The sequence below is a fragment of the Mus musculus genome, chromosome 7 (genome assembly GCF_000001635.26).
Source record: "Mus musculus strain C57BL/6J chromosome 7, GRCm38.p6 C57BL/6J".
Taxonomy (NCBI): domain Eukaryota; kingdom Metazoa; phylum Chordata; class Mammalia; order Rodentia; family Muridae; genus Mus; species Mus musculus.
This window is the reverse complement of record NC_000073.6, coordinates 120,908,915-120,926,928: the sequence shown is the minus strand read 5'-3', so window position 1 is coordinate 120,926,928 and position 18,014 is coordinate 120,908,915. Positions and strand designations below refer to the sequence as shown.

Sequence of the window (18,014 nt, the reverse complement as noted above, 5' to 3'; positions counted from 1 at the left end):
CCCCCATCAGTCCACCCTGCCCAAAACAAACTGGAGCAGGACATCAATGGTTCCAATTAAGAACTAACAAATAGCCAACCCTATTCACACTATTCCCACACCTCCACACCCAACAGAAACCAGAATACCCAGACCCCAATCTGCTCTACCAAGAGGTACCCCTGTAGCTTACACATATAGTCTGATTCATAATGGGTCTTCCGCACCTCCTACTGCTAGACCACTTTAGAATGTCTTTGTCTTTCAAGGGGCATGGTTAAGCCCCCTGGCACCCCGAAGCTCAAATTGAGAGTAGTAGGGGACCAAGGACATTCTGCCTGCCACTTTGAGGGCCTCCAGGGTGAGACACGAGACAAGAGGAGGTCAAGAAGGAAAAACGGGCTGGCCTAAGACTGCTAGAGGCTAATCTGAACACTGGATACAAGAATTGTGACCCCATTCTCTCTCCTTATCAATCTATCTGCACTTTTCACACACATTCTCTTGAGAGGGGTCAGGAAGGTGGGTCTCTTCCCTATATGGCTACTATTACATAAATGGCTTGCCTTCAGGCCTCCACTGAAAGCCTAGTCTTGGCTCTTGAACATATAAAACACTTTTCTATAGAGACCTCACAGAATAATTTTTCTTTCTCCTCTCCCATGGAAACTGCTGATGAATGAACCCCTCATTGGCCTCCCAAATCCTTAAGTCCAAGCCGTCCGTTGGTGCCTAATATCCAACAGCCTCTGCAGTGCACTTAGGATGTACAGCAGCTTGGGCTGAAGCTCAACTTTTGGGATTATTTCGGATCAGCTACATTTGGCATAGGAAGTAAGCAGTCACAACTCCTCAGTAGTAACACCATGGCTACTCCTTTAGCTTTCAGCTGAAGCAGGGATAAGCTTTGGTGAGGGGCATAGCCTGGGGCCCAAGTGCTCTAGGCAGAGCCCTTGGGAGAGCCAGCACTGGGTGAGATATGCCCTCCCACAATAGCTCACAAAGCTCTAAATTCACTCATCTCTGGGCTAAGAAGGCTGGTAGTGAGCTAAAGGTCTGGGCTACAGTACTGACTCTGCCACTTACTCCGTGTTCTCTACTCCCAAGGCTGCCATGAGTATAAATAAAGCACATGGAGTGGGCTCCAGCAGAGCCCAACACAGTGGACATACATGAAGCCACTGTCCCAGAGGCTCTGCACTCAGTCAAGGGTGCAGGTAACCCTGGGGAATGGACAGCCTCTCTCTCCGCTGCATAGGCGCTGCCACTGCCTCTGCCACTTGCCCCAGGCCCTCTCTGGAGAGGTCAGGAGCCTCCATCTCATTCCCTCACCTGCAACAGACTCAAAGTGCTGCTGCCAACCACCTTATATGGAGGATATAAAGTGGTACAAACAGTCCATACTACATACTACGACCCAGCCATTCTAGTCCTAGATGTGCATCCAAGAATAGAAAACACAGGTCATACAAAAACACATGCACAGATGTCCAGAGAGCATTCAAGACAGTAGCCAAAGTGTAGACAACCCAGATAGCCACCAACTAAGGGATGAACAACTGTACCTCATACAACAATGGATAATCCTGTATGCTTGGCTGCTGCAATGTGCACCTGGAGGCCAGAGGACCACCTCACATATTCCTCAGGAGCCACCCACTTGGATTTTTGAAACAGGGTCTCTCGTTGGTCTGGAGCTCACTAAGTACTTTAGGCTGGCTGGCCACCCCAGTACTGGGACTACAACCACACACTACTACACCCAGCTTTTGAGGTGGGTCCTGGGGACCAAGTTCAGGCCTTTGTATACTTGCACTTTACTGAGAGAGCCACCTTCCCAGCCCCATAGAGACACTCTTTAGCATAGAAATGAAACACTGATCCAGGCCCCAACATTGATGGGCTCTACAGAAAAGAGGCTGCATTTCTACATGAGAGATCCCAAACAGGCAAATCCATACAAACACAAATAATGTTGCCTCGGGCTCAAGTTAAGAATGGAGTCAGTGCTGAGGATTGACTAAATACACGGGAAATGTACTAAAACAGAGTGTGGTACTGGCTGCACAGCCCCCAAATAGGCTAAAATCTTAAGCATGGTTCACTTACTGTATCCCAGAAAAGCTGATGTAAAGACAGTCACCACAATCAGTGTTACTATGAGATTGAGGTAACTTAGGAAAGCAGTGCTGAAATAGGAGGTGCTCAAAAGACGCCAGCCACAGCAGGGAAGGGCTACGGGGGTGGGGTAGGGTGGGGTCATCAACTTGGCACACTTAAGGGTCAGGCCCAAGGCTTGCACATGGCTACAAGGATACTCTGGACGCATCCTTGAGCTCTCCCCAGCAGCAGTGGTCCCTGTCAGCAGTAACTCTTCCCCAGGCAGTGGCCTAAGCATTTCTATGTGGATGCATTTAACCCCCACAGAATCTCTATGGGCTAGGCAGTGTGACTACTGAAAACTGAGGCACAGATGAGGTACTTGCTCAGGGGCTGGAAACTGAGTCTTGATGGAGCTGAAACTGGCTGGTTTGGTCCAGCACCCCAGCAGCTCAATCTGCATCCCACATGTCCTGCTTGCCCATTTGAGCAAGTGAGCTCTGCCATGCCTCCGCCCAGCTCCCCAAATCCCTCGACATTGGCTGTCCCCTTTACCGACATAAAGTCCCATCCTTACCTGAAAGAGATACAGCTTCTCTGCCAGACTTTTAGCCAAGTACACATCGATCTGGGAACAAGAGGAGAAAACATTTCAACCAGGCCCAGACATTCAAATAGGATCAGTGGCTCACACAGACTTGACTTAGACTAAGAACAGAGGTAACCAGGCCAGGCTCCAACCCAGGGACGTCCAGAAGTCCCTCTCAACAGCCACCGAGAATCAAGACCAAGAGCCTGCCTGCCTCTACCCAAGGTTATTCTACCTGGAAGGAGCACCCATGCTTGAGCTCCAAGACTGGGATGCCTCCGAAAGCCAGGGCAAGTGCTTTCTGGGAGATGGGGTGGGGCTCTATCTATTTGCTCTCCTATCTTCATGCCACCCTGTTTTAAGAAGGTCTACAAGGCCCTGTGAGACTTGTCTCCTTCTTTCTTCTTCACCTCATACTCCTGACTCCCAGGCTCTGTATACCAACTGTGCTCACTCCTGCCTGTGACCTTTGCACACATGCTTTCCCTACCTGGAATGTCCGTCCCACCTGTCTCTGACAGCTCGCTCATCCATAGGGACTCAGTAAGAAGCAGGCCAGAGCTGCCTGGCTGCAGGGAGCTTCCTCTATGCTGTCTCCAAATCCCTCTGCGGTTACTTGGTTTCTTTAGTGCAACTATAGCTTAAGGCATTTAAACAATTCAAATCTAAAAACTTAACAAGAGGAAGCACTGCCTGTCTAGGGATCCTGCCCTTTAGATTCAATGTGGGTTCCAGATACACCTAAGGAGGCCAGGGCAAACACAGGGCCTGGGCTGGAAGGATTCGGAGGGGTAAGAATGACAACAACCAACTTTGTCTTTCTGTGAGAGTCTGGACCTGCCTGCCTGCCCAAAGTTTGTGTCTGAGACTTATGTGTCTCATGCATAGGCCAGAGGCTGCCTAGAGACAAGGGCACAGCCTGGTTGCTATTATGTCACTGTCTCTGGTACACAGTGAATGGAGTAAAGAATTGCTGAATGACACAATCTGCGAAGCCCAGGCATGGGAGCTACCCATCTCTTTCCATCACTGTTCAGTGTCTATTCAGTGTCCAGCTCTGCAGCTGACTTTCTAGAGAGTGGGTGAGACAGCAAGCAAGCTGAAGTCTAGGCACATTAGATGAGGTCTCAAAATCAGGGGCTGCTGGGTCATAGCCCTGAAGGAACAAGAGCAGTAAGAGTAAGGTCTAGGGTCCCTAGATCATCAGCAGGCTCTAGACTGGCCTATGGACATACAGAAGGGACTTGGTCCTATGGCCTGTGGCCCCACAGAAGGTTGACAGCAGCAGTTACCTCCTGTATGACTGGGTCATCTTCTTCATTGGCCATACTAGGGAGCCCACCTCACAGTCCTCAACTCGATCTGCAAAGACAGCAAGAGACCTGGGCAATCAGCAAGCCGTTCAGTCAGCTTTTCTGATGCACCTTTCTCCACAGGTGCTGTGCAGGGAAGGGAAGCCCAACACCAAAACATGGTCTCCTTTCTGTGTCTGTGGTGGAGGCAACAGTGAGGAGGGAGGGACAAGCCCACAAAGGGCGAGCAGGGAGACCCAGGCCAATACACGCCAACTGTACCTCTAGGGAAAAAAATTAATGACCAGTTTTACAGGTTTCTTGCCCACTTAAAAAGAACTCCCAGCCAGGCCTGAGGAAGCTGGCAATCACACTGGAGACTTGAGGGTCCTGTGCTAATATGAAAGCCAGCTGTCACTCACACGGCCCACAGACTTCCCAGCGTCTCTTCAGACAGCTGGCTGTCAGGCTCTAACCCCAGTGAGCCAATTTGCTGTACTTTGTGGTCAAAATGACCCTCTTTGAATATTTTCTCTTGGGCTTATGAGGCAATAAGGCTGAGTGGTGTGACTGTCTCCATCTTACAAAAAAAGAGATTGAATTCAGGGACAGGGTACAGGAGCTCACTCAATGTCACACCACATCAAGACTTCAAATCCAGGCCTTGGACTTGGGTGAGAGTTATAGATGGGAAGTTCAGTAAAGAGTGGGACCCTCCAGTTCCAGTTAAGGAGGGCCGTGTGCGTGGGCTTAAAAGATGGAAGGAAAAGAAACCCACAACACAGAGAAAGGGAAGCTGGAGCCAAGGATCTGGAAAGGGAAGCCCACGGGCTTCCAGCTCCCCGGCACCCTAAGGCAGAGATGCTACTGGCTAAGAAAAGAACTGAGCATCCAAAGACTTCAGCTGTTCCCGCCTCTCTGCTCCTGGGTAAGACCACTCCAATTTTATCCACCTCATATCTGAATGATATAAAAGGGTACCAGGTGTACCACTGATTGTGATCTCAGCACTTGGGAGGTAGAGACAAGAGAATCATTAGTTCAAGGTCAGCCTTAGCTACATGGGGATTTGGTAGCAAGCCTGGGCTATAAGATGCTGGAGAGATGGCTCAGCGGTTAAGAGCACGGACTGCTCTTCCAGAGGACCAGAGTTCAATTCCCAGCAACCACATGGTGGTTCACAACCATCTGTAATGGCATCCGATGCCCTCTTCTGGTGTGTCTTGAAGACAGCTACAATGTACTCATATAAATAAAATAAATCTTAAAAAAAAAGAAAAAAAAAAACTTAGCTGGGCATGGTGGTACCTCTAACCCCAGCTCTTGAGAGGCAGCTTAAAGCCAGCCTGGTCTACAGGCTGGGACCCACAGTGAAACTGTTTCAAAAGCAAAAAAATTTAAACAAACATTTAAAACAAACAAAAAAATTACTAAGACTTAAAAGGTATGTAAGCAATTCCTTTAGTACAGGATTCAATACCAGCTAAGGCTCCATGTAAACTCACTAGCTGTAGACACAGCCCACACCTGAACTGCTCAGGCAGAGACACCTGCCACATCCTTGGTATCTCCCTTCCTCTCACTTCACACCAGCTCATCCTGTCAGGTCTGCCTTCAAAGGAGGCCAGTGGCCACACCTCAATCTAGCCAGCTCAGCCTCCTGGCTGCTTTCCTGGCTCCTTCCTGCCCCATAGTCACTGCCCAACCCTCGGGTAGCAGAACTGAGTGATGCCTCCCAGGGTCCCCCATCCTCTTCAGAGAGAATCTTTTTTTTTTTTTTTTTTTTTGGTTTTTCGAGACAGGGTTTCTCTGTGTAGTCCTGGCTGTCCTGGAACTCACTCTGTAGACCAGGCTGGCCTCGAACTCAGAAATCCGCCTGCCTCTGCCTCCCGAGTGCTGGGATTAAAGGCGTGCGCCACCACGCCCGGCCTTCAGAGAGAATCTTGACCCTTCCAGTGAACCTCAGCAGACCCCAACCCTTTGCCTCAGGCTCCACCCACCACCACCTCTGATCTCTTTCCAATCCATCTGAGAGCCATACTAACTGTTCTACGCTAACTTCAGGTCCCTTCCTGTGCCATTTTCAGGGTTTTGTTCAAATGTCATCTCATTCCTAACGTGATCTGTCCCTACTTTTCAAAACTGAAAACTGCCCCCAACTGCTCTCTGACCTCCTTAGTCCATTATCACCATGGGGTAATTTCCACCCTATCTGTCCTTCCTACCATTAAGCTGTAAGCTACAAACTAAGACTACTTCTGCCTTGCTGTATCCCTGGTCCCCAGAACTCAACAGATACAGCACAGCTCTGCCTGGCACCTGAAAGTGTGACCTGAAAGGCTGCTGTGAGCTCCAGAGGGATTCTGAGCACAGGAAGGTCTGGACCAGGGAAAGAGGCAGCCGGTGGGAAATGGGCCATCACAGCACATCAGGACACGGCAGGCACAGTCCTACATGGTTGCCACTGTGCATCTGCACTGGCTACTGAGTGTCACAGATATGTGTTAAGCAGGTACTGGCTCTACAGGCAGCTGTACTTGGTGGCCCATTAAGACAGGATTTCAGGGGGAACCAAGGAAACATAACACATGCAAAAAGAGGCTATGGTTCCCAACTATTCTTCCAGGGCTGAAATTCTGCCCAGCCCTGCCATCAGGCAGAATGAGATCCCTCTGGATGATAGAGGCTCCTCTCTCTCTCTCTCTCAACACGGCACCCGATTGAGTTACCTGCAAAGGTCATCACCTCCCTTTAGCCTCCCAGACAACTGTATCCAATTCAGTGGCTTTTAAAGGTTTAGCCTATGACCAACAATAATATTTTCCCATCAATGATGCAGAAGATACATGGAAATGCCACAGCTGAAGCAGTGTTTTGTGTAGCATGACTGTTACATGCCACACAGTGATGTTTTCCATCCTTGCCCTTGCAAAATAAAAATGCTGGTAGCAAGACCCCCCAACCCAATTTTACAACACTCACTAATGAAACTTGACCTGTCAACAATCCAAGCTTCCAAAGCAAGCTGTGGTGACCCATGCCTATAATTCCAGCACTTGGGAGGCTGAGGGAGGAAGATAACAAGTTTGAGGCCATCCTGGGCTATAACATAGCAAAGCCTCATCTGGAAAAAAAAGTTACAGACACAAAACAAACAAAAAGGCTTCCCTAGCTCCACCCTCCTATCTCCAATGCTCAAGAGACTGCCATTCTTTGTGACTGTCAGTAGCAATGCTACTATAGCATTGCTGCCTTGCTCCCAACCCTCCAACTGTCCCATAAAACAAATCCTTCCATGGACCCCTAAGCCCTTACACGATCTTACCCCTGTCTCCACATAAGCATCTCCTCATGGCCTAGTGACCAATTACTGAACTTCTAACAGGCCAAGCCCCAAGCATCCTTGAGGACACTCTGCACAACAATCCCAGGTCATTTTCTTTTTTTTTTTTCTGGTTTTTCAAGACAAGGGTTTCTCTGTATAGCCCTGGTTGTCCTGGAACTCACTCTGCAGACCAGGCTGGCCTCGAACTCAGAAATCCACCTGCCTCTGCCTCCCAAGTGCTGGGATTAAAGGCATGAGCCACCACTGCCCGGCTCACCAAGTCATTTTCTGGATGCTCATTTTCCTTATATGTAACCACTGCCAGTCCTTCCAGGATTAGACGTGTTCCCTGACAACTCAACTGAAACAGCCGCTTCCAGCCCCTTCCATTACAAGCATAATTCCTTATTTCCTGAATGGTCCTAAGCTGGAACTTCCTGATCTGCTTGCTGGTCAGGTGTTAGCTGTCCTCTGTACTAGACTTTAAACTCTACGAAGGCTTCTCTATGCTTCACATTCCTGGACCATTAAGTGGAGATAATAATTATACTTGGTCGTGGTTATGGGATCATTACTTTTAAAATTAAAAAAAAAAAATCACAGTTCTTTCTCCCAAATATTAATGATGCCAGGCATCAATATAGTACCAAATAATACTCTTCTCATTAGCTGTGCAAATCAAAATTTATAGTGCCCAACTTCGAATTGGTTTACCCAAGGTCACAGCCCCCCAAGAAAACAGGTAAAGAAATCCAAATCTAGCTGATGCCAAGAGCCTTGGTTTTATTCTTAACTAACATGCTGCACATCTCTTTGGTAAAAGGCAGTATGGTGTAGTGGTTAAGAGGTTGGACTGCCGTGCAAAACCTTACAGGTTCAAATCCTACCTCTTCAATATAGCAGCTGATTAGCGACGTGAATTGCATAACCCTGGGTCCTTTCCTATTTTAAACCACACACCGGCTTCAAAGGGATAAGGCGAACCTAGAAGGACTGTTGCTACGTGGCAACATGTTTTCTTCCAATATAAGACCGAACAAGACAGCCACAAATGAAAGAAGCAGGAGTGTCACCCATCTTACACTCATTAAAACACCGTAGCACGGGAATCATATCCCCATTTCACAGATAAAGGTATGATCTTATCTTTTCGCTCCCAAACCCAGGAACTCTAAAACAATATTCCAGGATGACCCGGTATGTGCACCATCCCCCGTTACTGGAAGGTCCCCGGGTCCACGAAGCAGTCGCCACTCTGCTTAAACACAGATCAATGAATGAGGCGTCCCGGGCCCGCTCGGGCTAAGCAGAGTTGACCAGGTTCAACGACCCCTGCCCATGCAGGCGGCCCCGAGTCCAGTGGCTTTCTCCATGTCGCCGGTGCTCAGGCGCCCTTCCCACTCTTCCGAAAGCCGCCACGCCACCGGGCACCAGTGCCCTCGCAGGTGCGGTTCGGGAGCCAGGCCCGGGCGGGGCAGCGCGGCCGAAGCCTGAGTCAGCGCGGGCCGCACCGCCGTCGTCTCCCCACCGTCCAGCCGAACGGAGCGACCCAGGCCCGGGGCGGCCTGGAAAGCCGGGCGGCCACCTTGCGCCCTGCCCTGGTCCCGGGAGGCCGCGGCCCCTCGGCACGCAGCGGCGGGGGCCTGTCTGGCCTAGTCAGCAGCGCGGCCCGGAGCACCGAGCGAGTGCGACGGCTGCGACCCGGATCCCGAGGCTGCCGAGTCGGGGCTCACCTCTCCGCCGGGGCCGCGCGCGGGCGGCGGAACGGCCCAGGGACCCGCGGGCTGCAGAGACGGCGGCGGCCGGGTCTTCTATCAGGCAGCGGCCATGTTCCTGCTGGAGAAACTCCGCCGGACACGTGGGGGGAGCGGGGCCGGCCCTCGCGCTTCCTCTTACCCACAATGCCCCGCCCCGGCGCGCGCGGGACCGCCCCTTCGGCGAGCTGCTCGTGGTGCAGAGAGCGCACATCGACAGCAGGGGTCGCCGCTGCGCTCGCAGAAGGAACCTAGAGCGAAAGACGCTGAGACAAAAGAAAAAGCCTGCCTTGGCAGCGGTGGGATTCGAACCCACGCCCCCGAAGAGACTGGAGCCTTAATCCAGCGCCTTAGACCGCTCGGCCACACTACCCAGCTGTTGACGTCGTTTTCTAAGAAGCTACTTATTGGATTGACACGTATATTTTCTTTCGATTCTTGGAGTTATATTTATTTATTTTATTTCCTGCCGATAGAAATTGCCATAAACAATATTATCATCATGCCACTTATTGAAATAAAAGTATTTAGATGCAAGCTTGTTCCAAATAAGTTTTAAAGCAAAGGATAGTTTATTTTGCGTTCTGAGTCAGTTGGTTAAGGTGTCAGGTTAAGCCACTCAGACACTCAAAAACCCGAATTCGATGTCTGGTTCTGTCAGTAACTTTCACCAAGCTCTCAGAGCTGAACTGTAACCCCAGGTCTGCAGAGTTCTATCTGAAAATTTACGTGTTTAAATTTTTAGTACACAAACAATTTTAAAACTTTGCAGATAAAATATATTCTTTGTAATATTCAAAATAAGATTCTTCGAGCTTTGACTTGCTCTAGTTTCCTAGTACCCAGCATTATTGGCTGATTGTACATCCTTTCTGCTCTTTTGCTGTCAATGTTTATCTCCATAGAAAATAGTTTTGTTCATATTGTGAATGGGTTGGTATATAAATATTAACACAGTAACACATAGAGATATACAGCTGGCTGGTTTTTCACTATACTTTTGATTTATTTTCTGTTTTGCTTTTGTTTTTAACCAGACTTTATTTTTAAGTATCTTTGCATGTTAATATGCCCATACAGACTTTTACGTTTACTTTATTTATTTGTTTGGGAGTGGGGAACGGGCGGGGGCGGGCCGTGGAGGTCAGAGGACAACTTGCCTGATGAATAAGTTCTTTTGTTCCACCCTGTGGGGGCGTCTTAGGTTGTCAGGCTTCGAGGCAAGTGTGTTTACCTACCTTCTGACCGAGCTATCTCACCAGCCCTAGATATTTTAAAACACTGAAAAAGATGAAAAAAAAAATAGTCACACACACCCCATATTTCCACCACCTAGAATTAAACTCATTTCTGCATTTACATTTGAACATGCATACATATTCATTTGTTGTTTAAACTAAGGTTCACAATGCCCAGGCTGGCTTTGAACTACGTGCATTGATGAGTTTGAATTTCTGATCCTCCTGCCTGCACTTCCTAAGTACCAGAATTACAGCCTTGCACCTGGCCAATATGGCATTTTGCTTCCAATTATTTTCTTGTGTACATAATTTTTATTAAAAGTTACACAAGTAAGGCCTTCGAAATGGCTAAGCGTGTAAAAGCATGTAAAAATCCCTGGGACCCACATGATAGAAAAAGAATCATCCACAAGCTGTTCTCTGTCACACATACTCACACGATAATTAAGTAATTAATTAATTAAGTAAGATACACAGGTGATAAATGTAATGTACACTTTAAAACTGTGTCTTAAAATATGGGCTAAGAGATGGTAAGCACACTCCTTTAGTACCAGCACTTGGGAGGCAGAGGCAGGTGGATCGCTAAGTTGAAGGCCAGCCTGGTGTACAGATGAGTTCCAGGACAGCCAGGGCTAAACAGAGAAACCCTATCATGGAAAAACTGTGTGTGTGTGGGGGAGGGGGTGGGGTGGGGGGTCTGTGTGTATATCTGTGTGTGTCTGTCTGTGTGTGTCTGTGTGACGTAATGGTGCATATCTATGGTCCCAGCCATCAGGAGGCAAATGGCAGAAGTTTTTAGCAGATTTGAAGCTAGCCTGGTCTACACGGTGACAGACTATGCTCCAGGCTAGACTGGTCTACATGGTAGAAGTGTGTTTCAGGCCAGTCTACATAGGACTACATAGGATATTCTGTCTCAAAACAAAAATAAACAAAAATTTAACAATATCCTGGACTATGAGAGTAAAGTCCACCACATTTTTAAAAATCCTCTCACAAGCACCCTTCCAGTTTACAAATAATATGAATTTGACATGTATCCTTCTAATAATTTTGAAAACTACATGCATAAATCCATGAGCAATATAAAGTGTGCTTTTCTGTGTTATCACAGGATACCAACACCTTGTTAAAACTTTTCTCCCATATTATGTTTTTGAGATCTATTATATTAGTCCATGCTATAAATAAACAATACTTGTTTCTAACTTTCAATATGGAAGGAAATACCCCTATCTGTGGCTTCTACTTTATACATGAATTTTCCTCCGTGTTTTCTACCAGAAATGAAACTCCCAAAGCATATGTTCACTTCCTTTTCTTGACCGGAGGTAGAAGGGGATGAGACAGGGTCTCTTTACATGATTCTCGATAACTTAGAACTCCATGTTGGCCTGGAATTCAGTGAGACCCCACTGTCTCTGCCTCCTGAGCACTGGCATTAAAGGCGTGTGTCACCGAAACTCTCAGGTTATTCATTCTTTCTGAGTCATTTTTGGTATTCTGGAATTTGAGACAAAGCAAAGCCATTCACTTGGCTTTTCACACTTATTACCATGAAAATCTGAGCTCTCCCTCACGTGCACTGTGCCTTTCGTTATTGTCCTCCCTCTCCCTCTCCCTCTCCCCCTCCCCCTCCCCCTCCCCCTCCCCCTCCCCCTCCCCCCCTCTCTCTCTTGCCTTCCCAGGAGTAACTCAGCTCAGAGCACTGACCCAGCCAGTACTCAGCCCTACTTGCTGGGTAACCCTGCACCTCAGCTCTCCAGATATGCCCCTAGCAAGTCACACAAATGTCATTTGGGGTTGGCACGATCTTGAAATGTGGGCATTTTATAGTTTTCTTCCCCTAAGTCCTCTTGAGTCTGCTGCTGAGGTTGGATTTGTTTGTGTGTTCCATCCTTCCACCCTTAGCAGCTGTACTTGTGGATCTGGGGGAGTGTGTTGCTTTTTAAGCAGCCATCTAGTGAGGAATAATTCATCAGGATAATTCTTCGCCAGGAAGGACTGTGTGATATATACCTGGCTTTCAGAATGGGAATGTGTCCCCAGGGTAGATTGCCTGTGAGAATCTGTGTTCAGGCCTGCTCTTCTAGGCATTAGTAAGACCTCCAAAAGGGTCCTTAGTGGCATCTTTGTTCTAAATATCCTAGCATCCCTACTCTCCCCAGGCTCCTTGTCCCTCACCTGGCCAGTGTGGTCTAAGGTAGACATAGGCTTCAGGTTGCACTAATGCATTCTCTCACAAGAATCTGAATTAAGACATTATGAGACACCACTGGTTTGTTCATTTGTTCATTTGAGTTGAGCTGAACTTAGTCTCTGGATTAGAAAAAAAGATTTGGAGATGGCTATTTCCTGTGACAGGATTGTAAGAGCAGAGAAAGCCAGCACATTTTTAAAAGGGGGAGGGGGTGGGGATGGGGGTGGAGTGCTCCGGGTATTGTGCTACCTCAGGGATGATGGCGGGCACCTTTAATTCCAGCACTCGGGGGAATCTCTGAGTTCCAGGCCAGCCCAGTCTACAGAGTGAGTTCCAGAACAGCCAGAGAAACCCTAACTCTGAAAAAAAAAAAAAAGTGTGTGTGGATTGGGGTGGGGTGGGTGGGGCTGCAGGGACCTGAGCACAGGGCAGTGCCATAGAGAAATCCTGATGATTTTCCAGTTCCTACCTCTAGTCCTCTTGGAGATACACCTCTATCATTGAACACTCTTCCCTCTTCTGTAACATCAGTGATACTCAGTAGTTATACCCAATAACCTGGCTCTTGGTTAGTAGGGGCTCAAAAGAAACTAGAAATATTCCTTCCAGGGCCATCTGAAGCAATTCAGGTCTGTCTCCACTAGCAAAAAACTGAGCAGCGATTAACAAGGATGTGGACTGGTGCTCCTCGAAGTCAGACAGCGGCCTTTCCCTACAGTCCTGCAGCCCATCACACAGATGTGACAATCAAAGGCAAAACCAACAGGCAAGACAGCTGGATTTCAAATCAGAATACTGGACTCACGTGGCTTGAACAGTGTAACATGGCCTTTAATGAAACACCACTTCCAGGACCTAAAGAGATAGATAGGTCAGTGGTTAAGAGCACTGGCTGCTCTTTCAGAGGTCCTGAGTTCAACTCCCAACAGCCACAAGGTGGCTCACAATCATATATAATGGGATCTGATGCCTTCATTTGGTGTGCATGAAGACAGAGGACTCTGTATTAAGTAAATATTTTAAGAGAATTCTTTCCAACCTCATCTAACAATGGCTAATCATGGTCTCATCCTATATAATGTCTCTACCAAGCCAGCTGCCTTCTCCACTAAGCTTCCCCAGTCTAAAAACCCTATGACCAACAGCCTGTGCCAGAGTGATATGCCCCGCACTGGGTATCAAATGTATAAAAATATCTATTAAACTTATCCTGATTGAACTTTAAATAAAAATGAGACTCAAACTATGCTATTTATGTATTAGGATCTGCACAATTACTGGGAGATTATCCCCCCCCCCCCAATCTAAATCTCTAAATGCCAGTCTGGCTACTGACTCAACTGTACTCCCCAAATACTTGCTGTTTGAAACTCTCTGGGTTACTTCTGTTCCAGCAGTCTGGGGTCCTGGGGAGGCACGTCTCTCTGGCATGTGCTATTAGTCCATCATGGCTCCTGGAGCCCTCCTGTTCTCCCATCTGCTCCTCTTCCACACCCCTCCTCCTGTTCATACCTGGGACTTCCAGCCCGGTAACTCAAACTCCACCTCATTCTATACCTCCCAGCAATTGGCTGGCTGTTACCAGATTTAAATAAGCAATAGTTTTAAGCTGGGGAACAAGGTTTATATATCATCACTTGGTGTACATGAGGATCTGCTTGTCCGGAGTGGTAACCAGATCTTGGGGGTCAGTATTTGAATACATAGCAGACCAACCCACGACACTTGCCAGACCACATGACCATGTGCAATTAGGACAGAATTGGATTCAAATTGCTGGGATTAGAGGCTGCAGTCGCAAGACCTTCCCCACCTGGTCCTTCTCTGAGGGAACAGACCTCAGTCAGTAGGCAGTCAGATGCACGCACAGCTGATCCAATGACGATGGCCCTGCTTTGATGAAGGACTGAGCTCTGTAACACCAGTCTTGAAGTTCCATCATAGACAAGCCCACAGGTTGGTCTCCTAGGTGATTCCAGGTCATGGCGAGTTGACCATCTGTATCAAACATCTCAGGGCCCAACAAGGTGTTGTGATTTGCAGATGTTCTGTACCTCGGTGTGTGTTGATACTTACATACGCAAACACGCACCAAGCTGTACGTTATGCAGCTTCCTCTGTGAAGGTGTAATACAACATACTACATTTTCTCTGTACTCAGTCTGAATCTTTCAATTGTTCTCCTGGGAGATCCTTGCTTGCAGCAAAGCTGTAATAAAAACGACATATATGTGATACAACAACCTGTAAAGTTTAACATTTCTTTCTAATCTTTAAGGCCCTTCCCCTTCTGAGTTTTGATCTTTTTTTTTTTTTGGTTTTTCGAGACAGGGTTTCTCTGTGTGGCCCTTGCTGTCCTGGACCTCACTCTGTAGACCAGGCTGGCCTCAAACTCAGAAATCCGCCTGCCTCTGCCTCCCTAGTGCTGGGATTAAAGACGTGCACCACCACGCCTGGCGAGTTTTGGTCTTTTATCTTCCTATTATCCACTCCATTTTCTAGTCCATAGACTGAATAACCTTTAACATTTATCCACTTGGAACTAAGTGTTTCAGGGTTTAGATTTAGAAATATTTGCATATACATCGTGAGATATCCTGAGCACGAGACTCAACATGGAATATGCTTATATACATTATTTATTAATTGTTAATATTATTACCATTAGTGTTCTCATGCAGCACAGGCTGGCCTTGAACTTCATATAATAATGACCTTGAACTGACCCTCCTTCCTCCACTACACCTGCTTTCTTTTGTGACGGATGGTTGAGATAGATTTTTTTTCTATGTAGCTCTGGTTGTCCTGGAACTCTCTACTTAGACCAGTCTGTCCTTGAACTCACAGAGTTCTCCCTCCCTCTGCCTCTGAGTTCTGGGATCAAAGGCTTGTAACATTCCTCCTTACTTGTTCTATGTGATGCTGGGGATCAAGCCAAGGGCTTCATGTATGCTAGGCAAACAACCAACCAGTCCTTAAGGTTTAAATTCTCTCTCTCTCAGGCTGGGCATAGTGGCGCACGCCTTTAATCCCGGCACTCGGGAGGCAGAGGCAGGCAGATTTCTGAGTTCGAGGCCAGCCTGGTCTACAAAGTGAGTTCCAGGACAGCCAGGGCTATACAGAGAAACCCTGTCTCGAAAAACCAAAAAAAAAAAAAAAAATTCTCTTTCTCTCTCTCTCTCTCTCTCTCTCTCTCTCTCTTTCTCTCTCATTGGAGCCCTGGCTTTCCTGAAATATTCACTATGTAGACCAGGCTGGCTTCAAATTCAGAGATCCATCTGACCTCTGCCTCATGAGTGCTGGGATTAAAGGCATGTGCCACCACACACAGCTTTTAATTTAATGTTAGGGTCCTAGGGTCTTGTGTGTGCTAAGCTACACTAAGTTATATCCCCAGCCACATATACTATTTTAAAATAATTTTGTACGTGAAAAAGTTTCATGGTGTGGATTTTTCTGCTGCAGTACTGTGTTAGCACTTTAAAGATTTTGAGCCTGGTTTTACATCTCCCAAAACAACAAATTCCTGATTTGGGAGAATTATGGGTCCAGACTAGAGATGCTCAGCCCAAATGTGGGAAGAAAAACAAGTGGACCTGACCCCTCAAATACCTCACAAAGCCTGAACAGTCTTCTGTTGCAGGTTTGGAAATATTCTGAAGTATGTTGAGTATGTCAAGGTGGAAGTAAAGAAACCAAACCTTCTAGAAAGCCTGACTTTATTATAGTATAAAGAATTTAGGGCCGGTGAGATGGCTCAGCGGTTAAGAGCGCTGACTGCTCTTCCAAAGGTCCTGAGTTCAAATCCCAGCAACCACATGGTGGCTCACAACCATCCGTAACAAAATCTGATGCCCTCTTCTGGAGTGTCTGAATGTACTTACATATAATAAATAAATAAAATATTAAAAAAAAAAAATTTAATGTGGAAAGCTGAAGAGATGGCTCAGCATTTAAGAGCACTGGCTACTCTTCCAGAGGACCAGGGTTCAATTCCCACAACCCATCTTATAAAAGCCTGTAACTTCAGTTCCAGTGGTTTAACGCCCTCTTCTGGCCTCTACAGGTACTGCACACACATAGTGCAGAAAAGTGGGCAGTCAAAACACCCATACACGTGAAATTAAAAAAAAAAATTGCAGGGTGTGGTGGCACATGCTTTTTTTTTTTTTTTTTTTTTTTTGGTTTTTTGAGACAGGGTTTCTCTGTGTAGCCCCTGGCTGTCCTGGAACTCACTCTGTAGACCAGGCTGGCCTCGAACTCAGAAATTCACCTGCCTCTGCCTCCCAAGTGCTGGGATTAAAGGTGTGCGCCCCCACGCCTGGCGGCACATGCTTTTAATCCCAGTACTCAGGAGGCAAAGGAGGTTGGCAGATCTCTGAGAGTTCGAGGTCAGCCTGGTCTATAAAGTGAGTTCTAGGACAGCCAGGGCTGTTATACAGAGAAAAGAGAAATCAGGTCTCAAAAAAAGAAAAAAAAATCTAAATTAAAAAAATTTTTTTTGAGACAGGGTTTCTTTGTGTAGCCCTGGCTGTCCTGGAACTCACTCTGTAAACCAGGCTGGCCTTGAACTCAGAAATCTGCCTGCTCTGCCTCCTGAGTGCTAGGATTATAGGCATGAACCACCACTGCCCAGCATTTAATAATTAATTAATCAATTAACTAAAAAAAAAAAAGAATTTACTATGAGCTGGGTGTGGTGATGCCTGCCTTTAATTCCAGCACTCAGAAAACATAGGCAGGTGCATTTGTGTGAGTTTCATGCCAGCCTGGTCTAAATAGTGAGTTTTAGGATAACCACAGCCTGGGAGATATATGTATGTGTATATATGTGTATACACATATGTATATAAAACAAAAACAAAAGGAAAATGCTGTGAAAGTAACTCGTATATGGTGGACATACTGAAGAGACGGAGTTGTCTGTATGTCTAAGGAATAGTGTTGGTGGTAGAATATTTTTTGAGACAGTCTCAGTAGCCCAAGATGGCCTCGAATTCATAATCTTCTTGCCTAAGTATTCAGAGTGCTGCAGCTATAGACTAGAATTCATATTTAACTGTGAATAAAAGTTCCTGAAAGTACTCCACTTTCCAAGGCTAAGCAGAGAGTTCGGGACATTATCGAGCCCAGAGCTATAGGATCTTGGGCTATCTCTAGCCCTGTTAGTGGCCATTTATTGCCTTCTTGTCTGTGAAGCAAACCCTTTGGGATATATACAAACAGATGCCTAACTCCTATCAACCAAAAGACTACAAATGCTGAGAGAGGGGGAGAGAGAGAGAGAGAGAGAGAGCATCTAGGGCCTAGAACAGAGATTTGTCCCTCTTGTCTTAAGTCATCTACCTAATGTTTTCACCCATATATTTTACAACTTTCTTCTTCAAAGACTTCCTTTGTTCTGTTACTACAAAAACTTCATCAAACTTACCATGTCAGATTGAATTTGGGATGACCTATTTAGCCTCAGACTAGACGATTTCTTATTATACCCCTTGAGGTGAGAGCTAAGTGTTTGCCATGGGCATAAA

The 18,014-nt window shown here is 46.9% G+C and overlaps 1 protein-coding gene and 1 non-coding gene across 11 annotated transcripts in view; both read right to left on the bottom strand.

Annotated features, from left to right (window-relative positions):
- The window catches only part of Polr3e (polymerase (RNA) III (DNA directed) polypeptide E), a 29,658-nt gene extending 20,507 nt beyond the window's left edge, over nt 1-9,151 (bottom strand). For 5 of the 10 annotated variants that reach the window (NR_166591.1, NR_166590.1, NM_001379288.1 and 2 more), the window contains exons 1-3: nt 9,019-9,151; nt 3,961-4,030; nt 2,657-2,707 (exon numbers count right to left, since the gene is read on the bottom strand). Coding sequence is in view for 6 of the 10 variants with exons in the window: in NM_001379288.1 (NP_001366217.1) it covers nt 2,657-2,707; nt 3,961-3,996 (87 nt within the window). In the remaining 4 variants the exon portion in view is untranslated. The remainder of the gene's footprint in view (nt 1-2,656; nt 2,708-3,960; nt 4,031-9,018) is intronic. The other 5 variants (XR_001785562.2, XM_030242616.1, XM_006507890.3 and 2 more) reach the window with 3 other exon arrangements.
- Nucleotides 9,152-9,330: 179 nt separating this feature from the next.
- n-TLaag4 lies at nt 9,331-9,412 on the bottom strand. The gene has a single exon. It is a non-coding gene; the product is annotated as a tRNA-Leu (tRNA).
- Nucleotides 9,413-18,014: the final 8,602 nt, after the last annotated feature.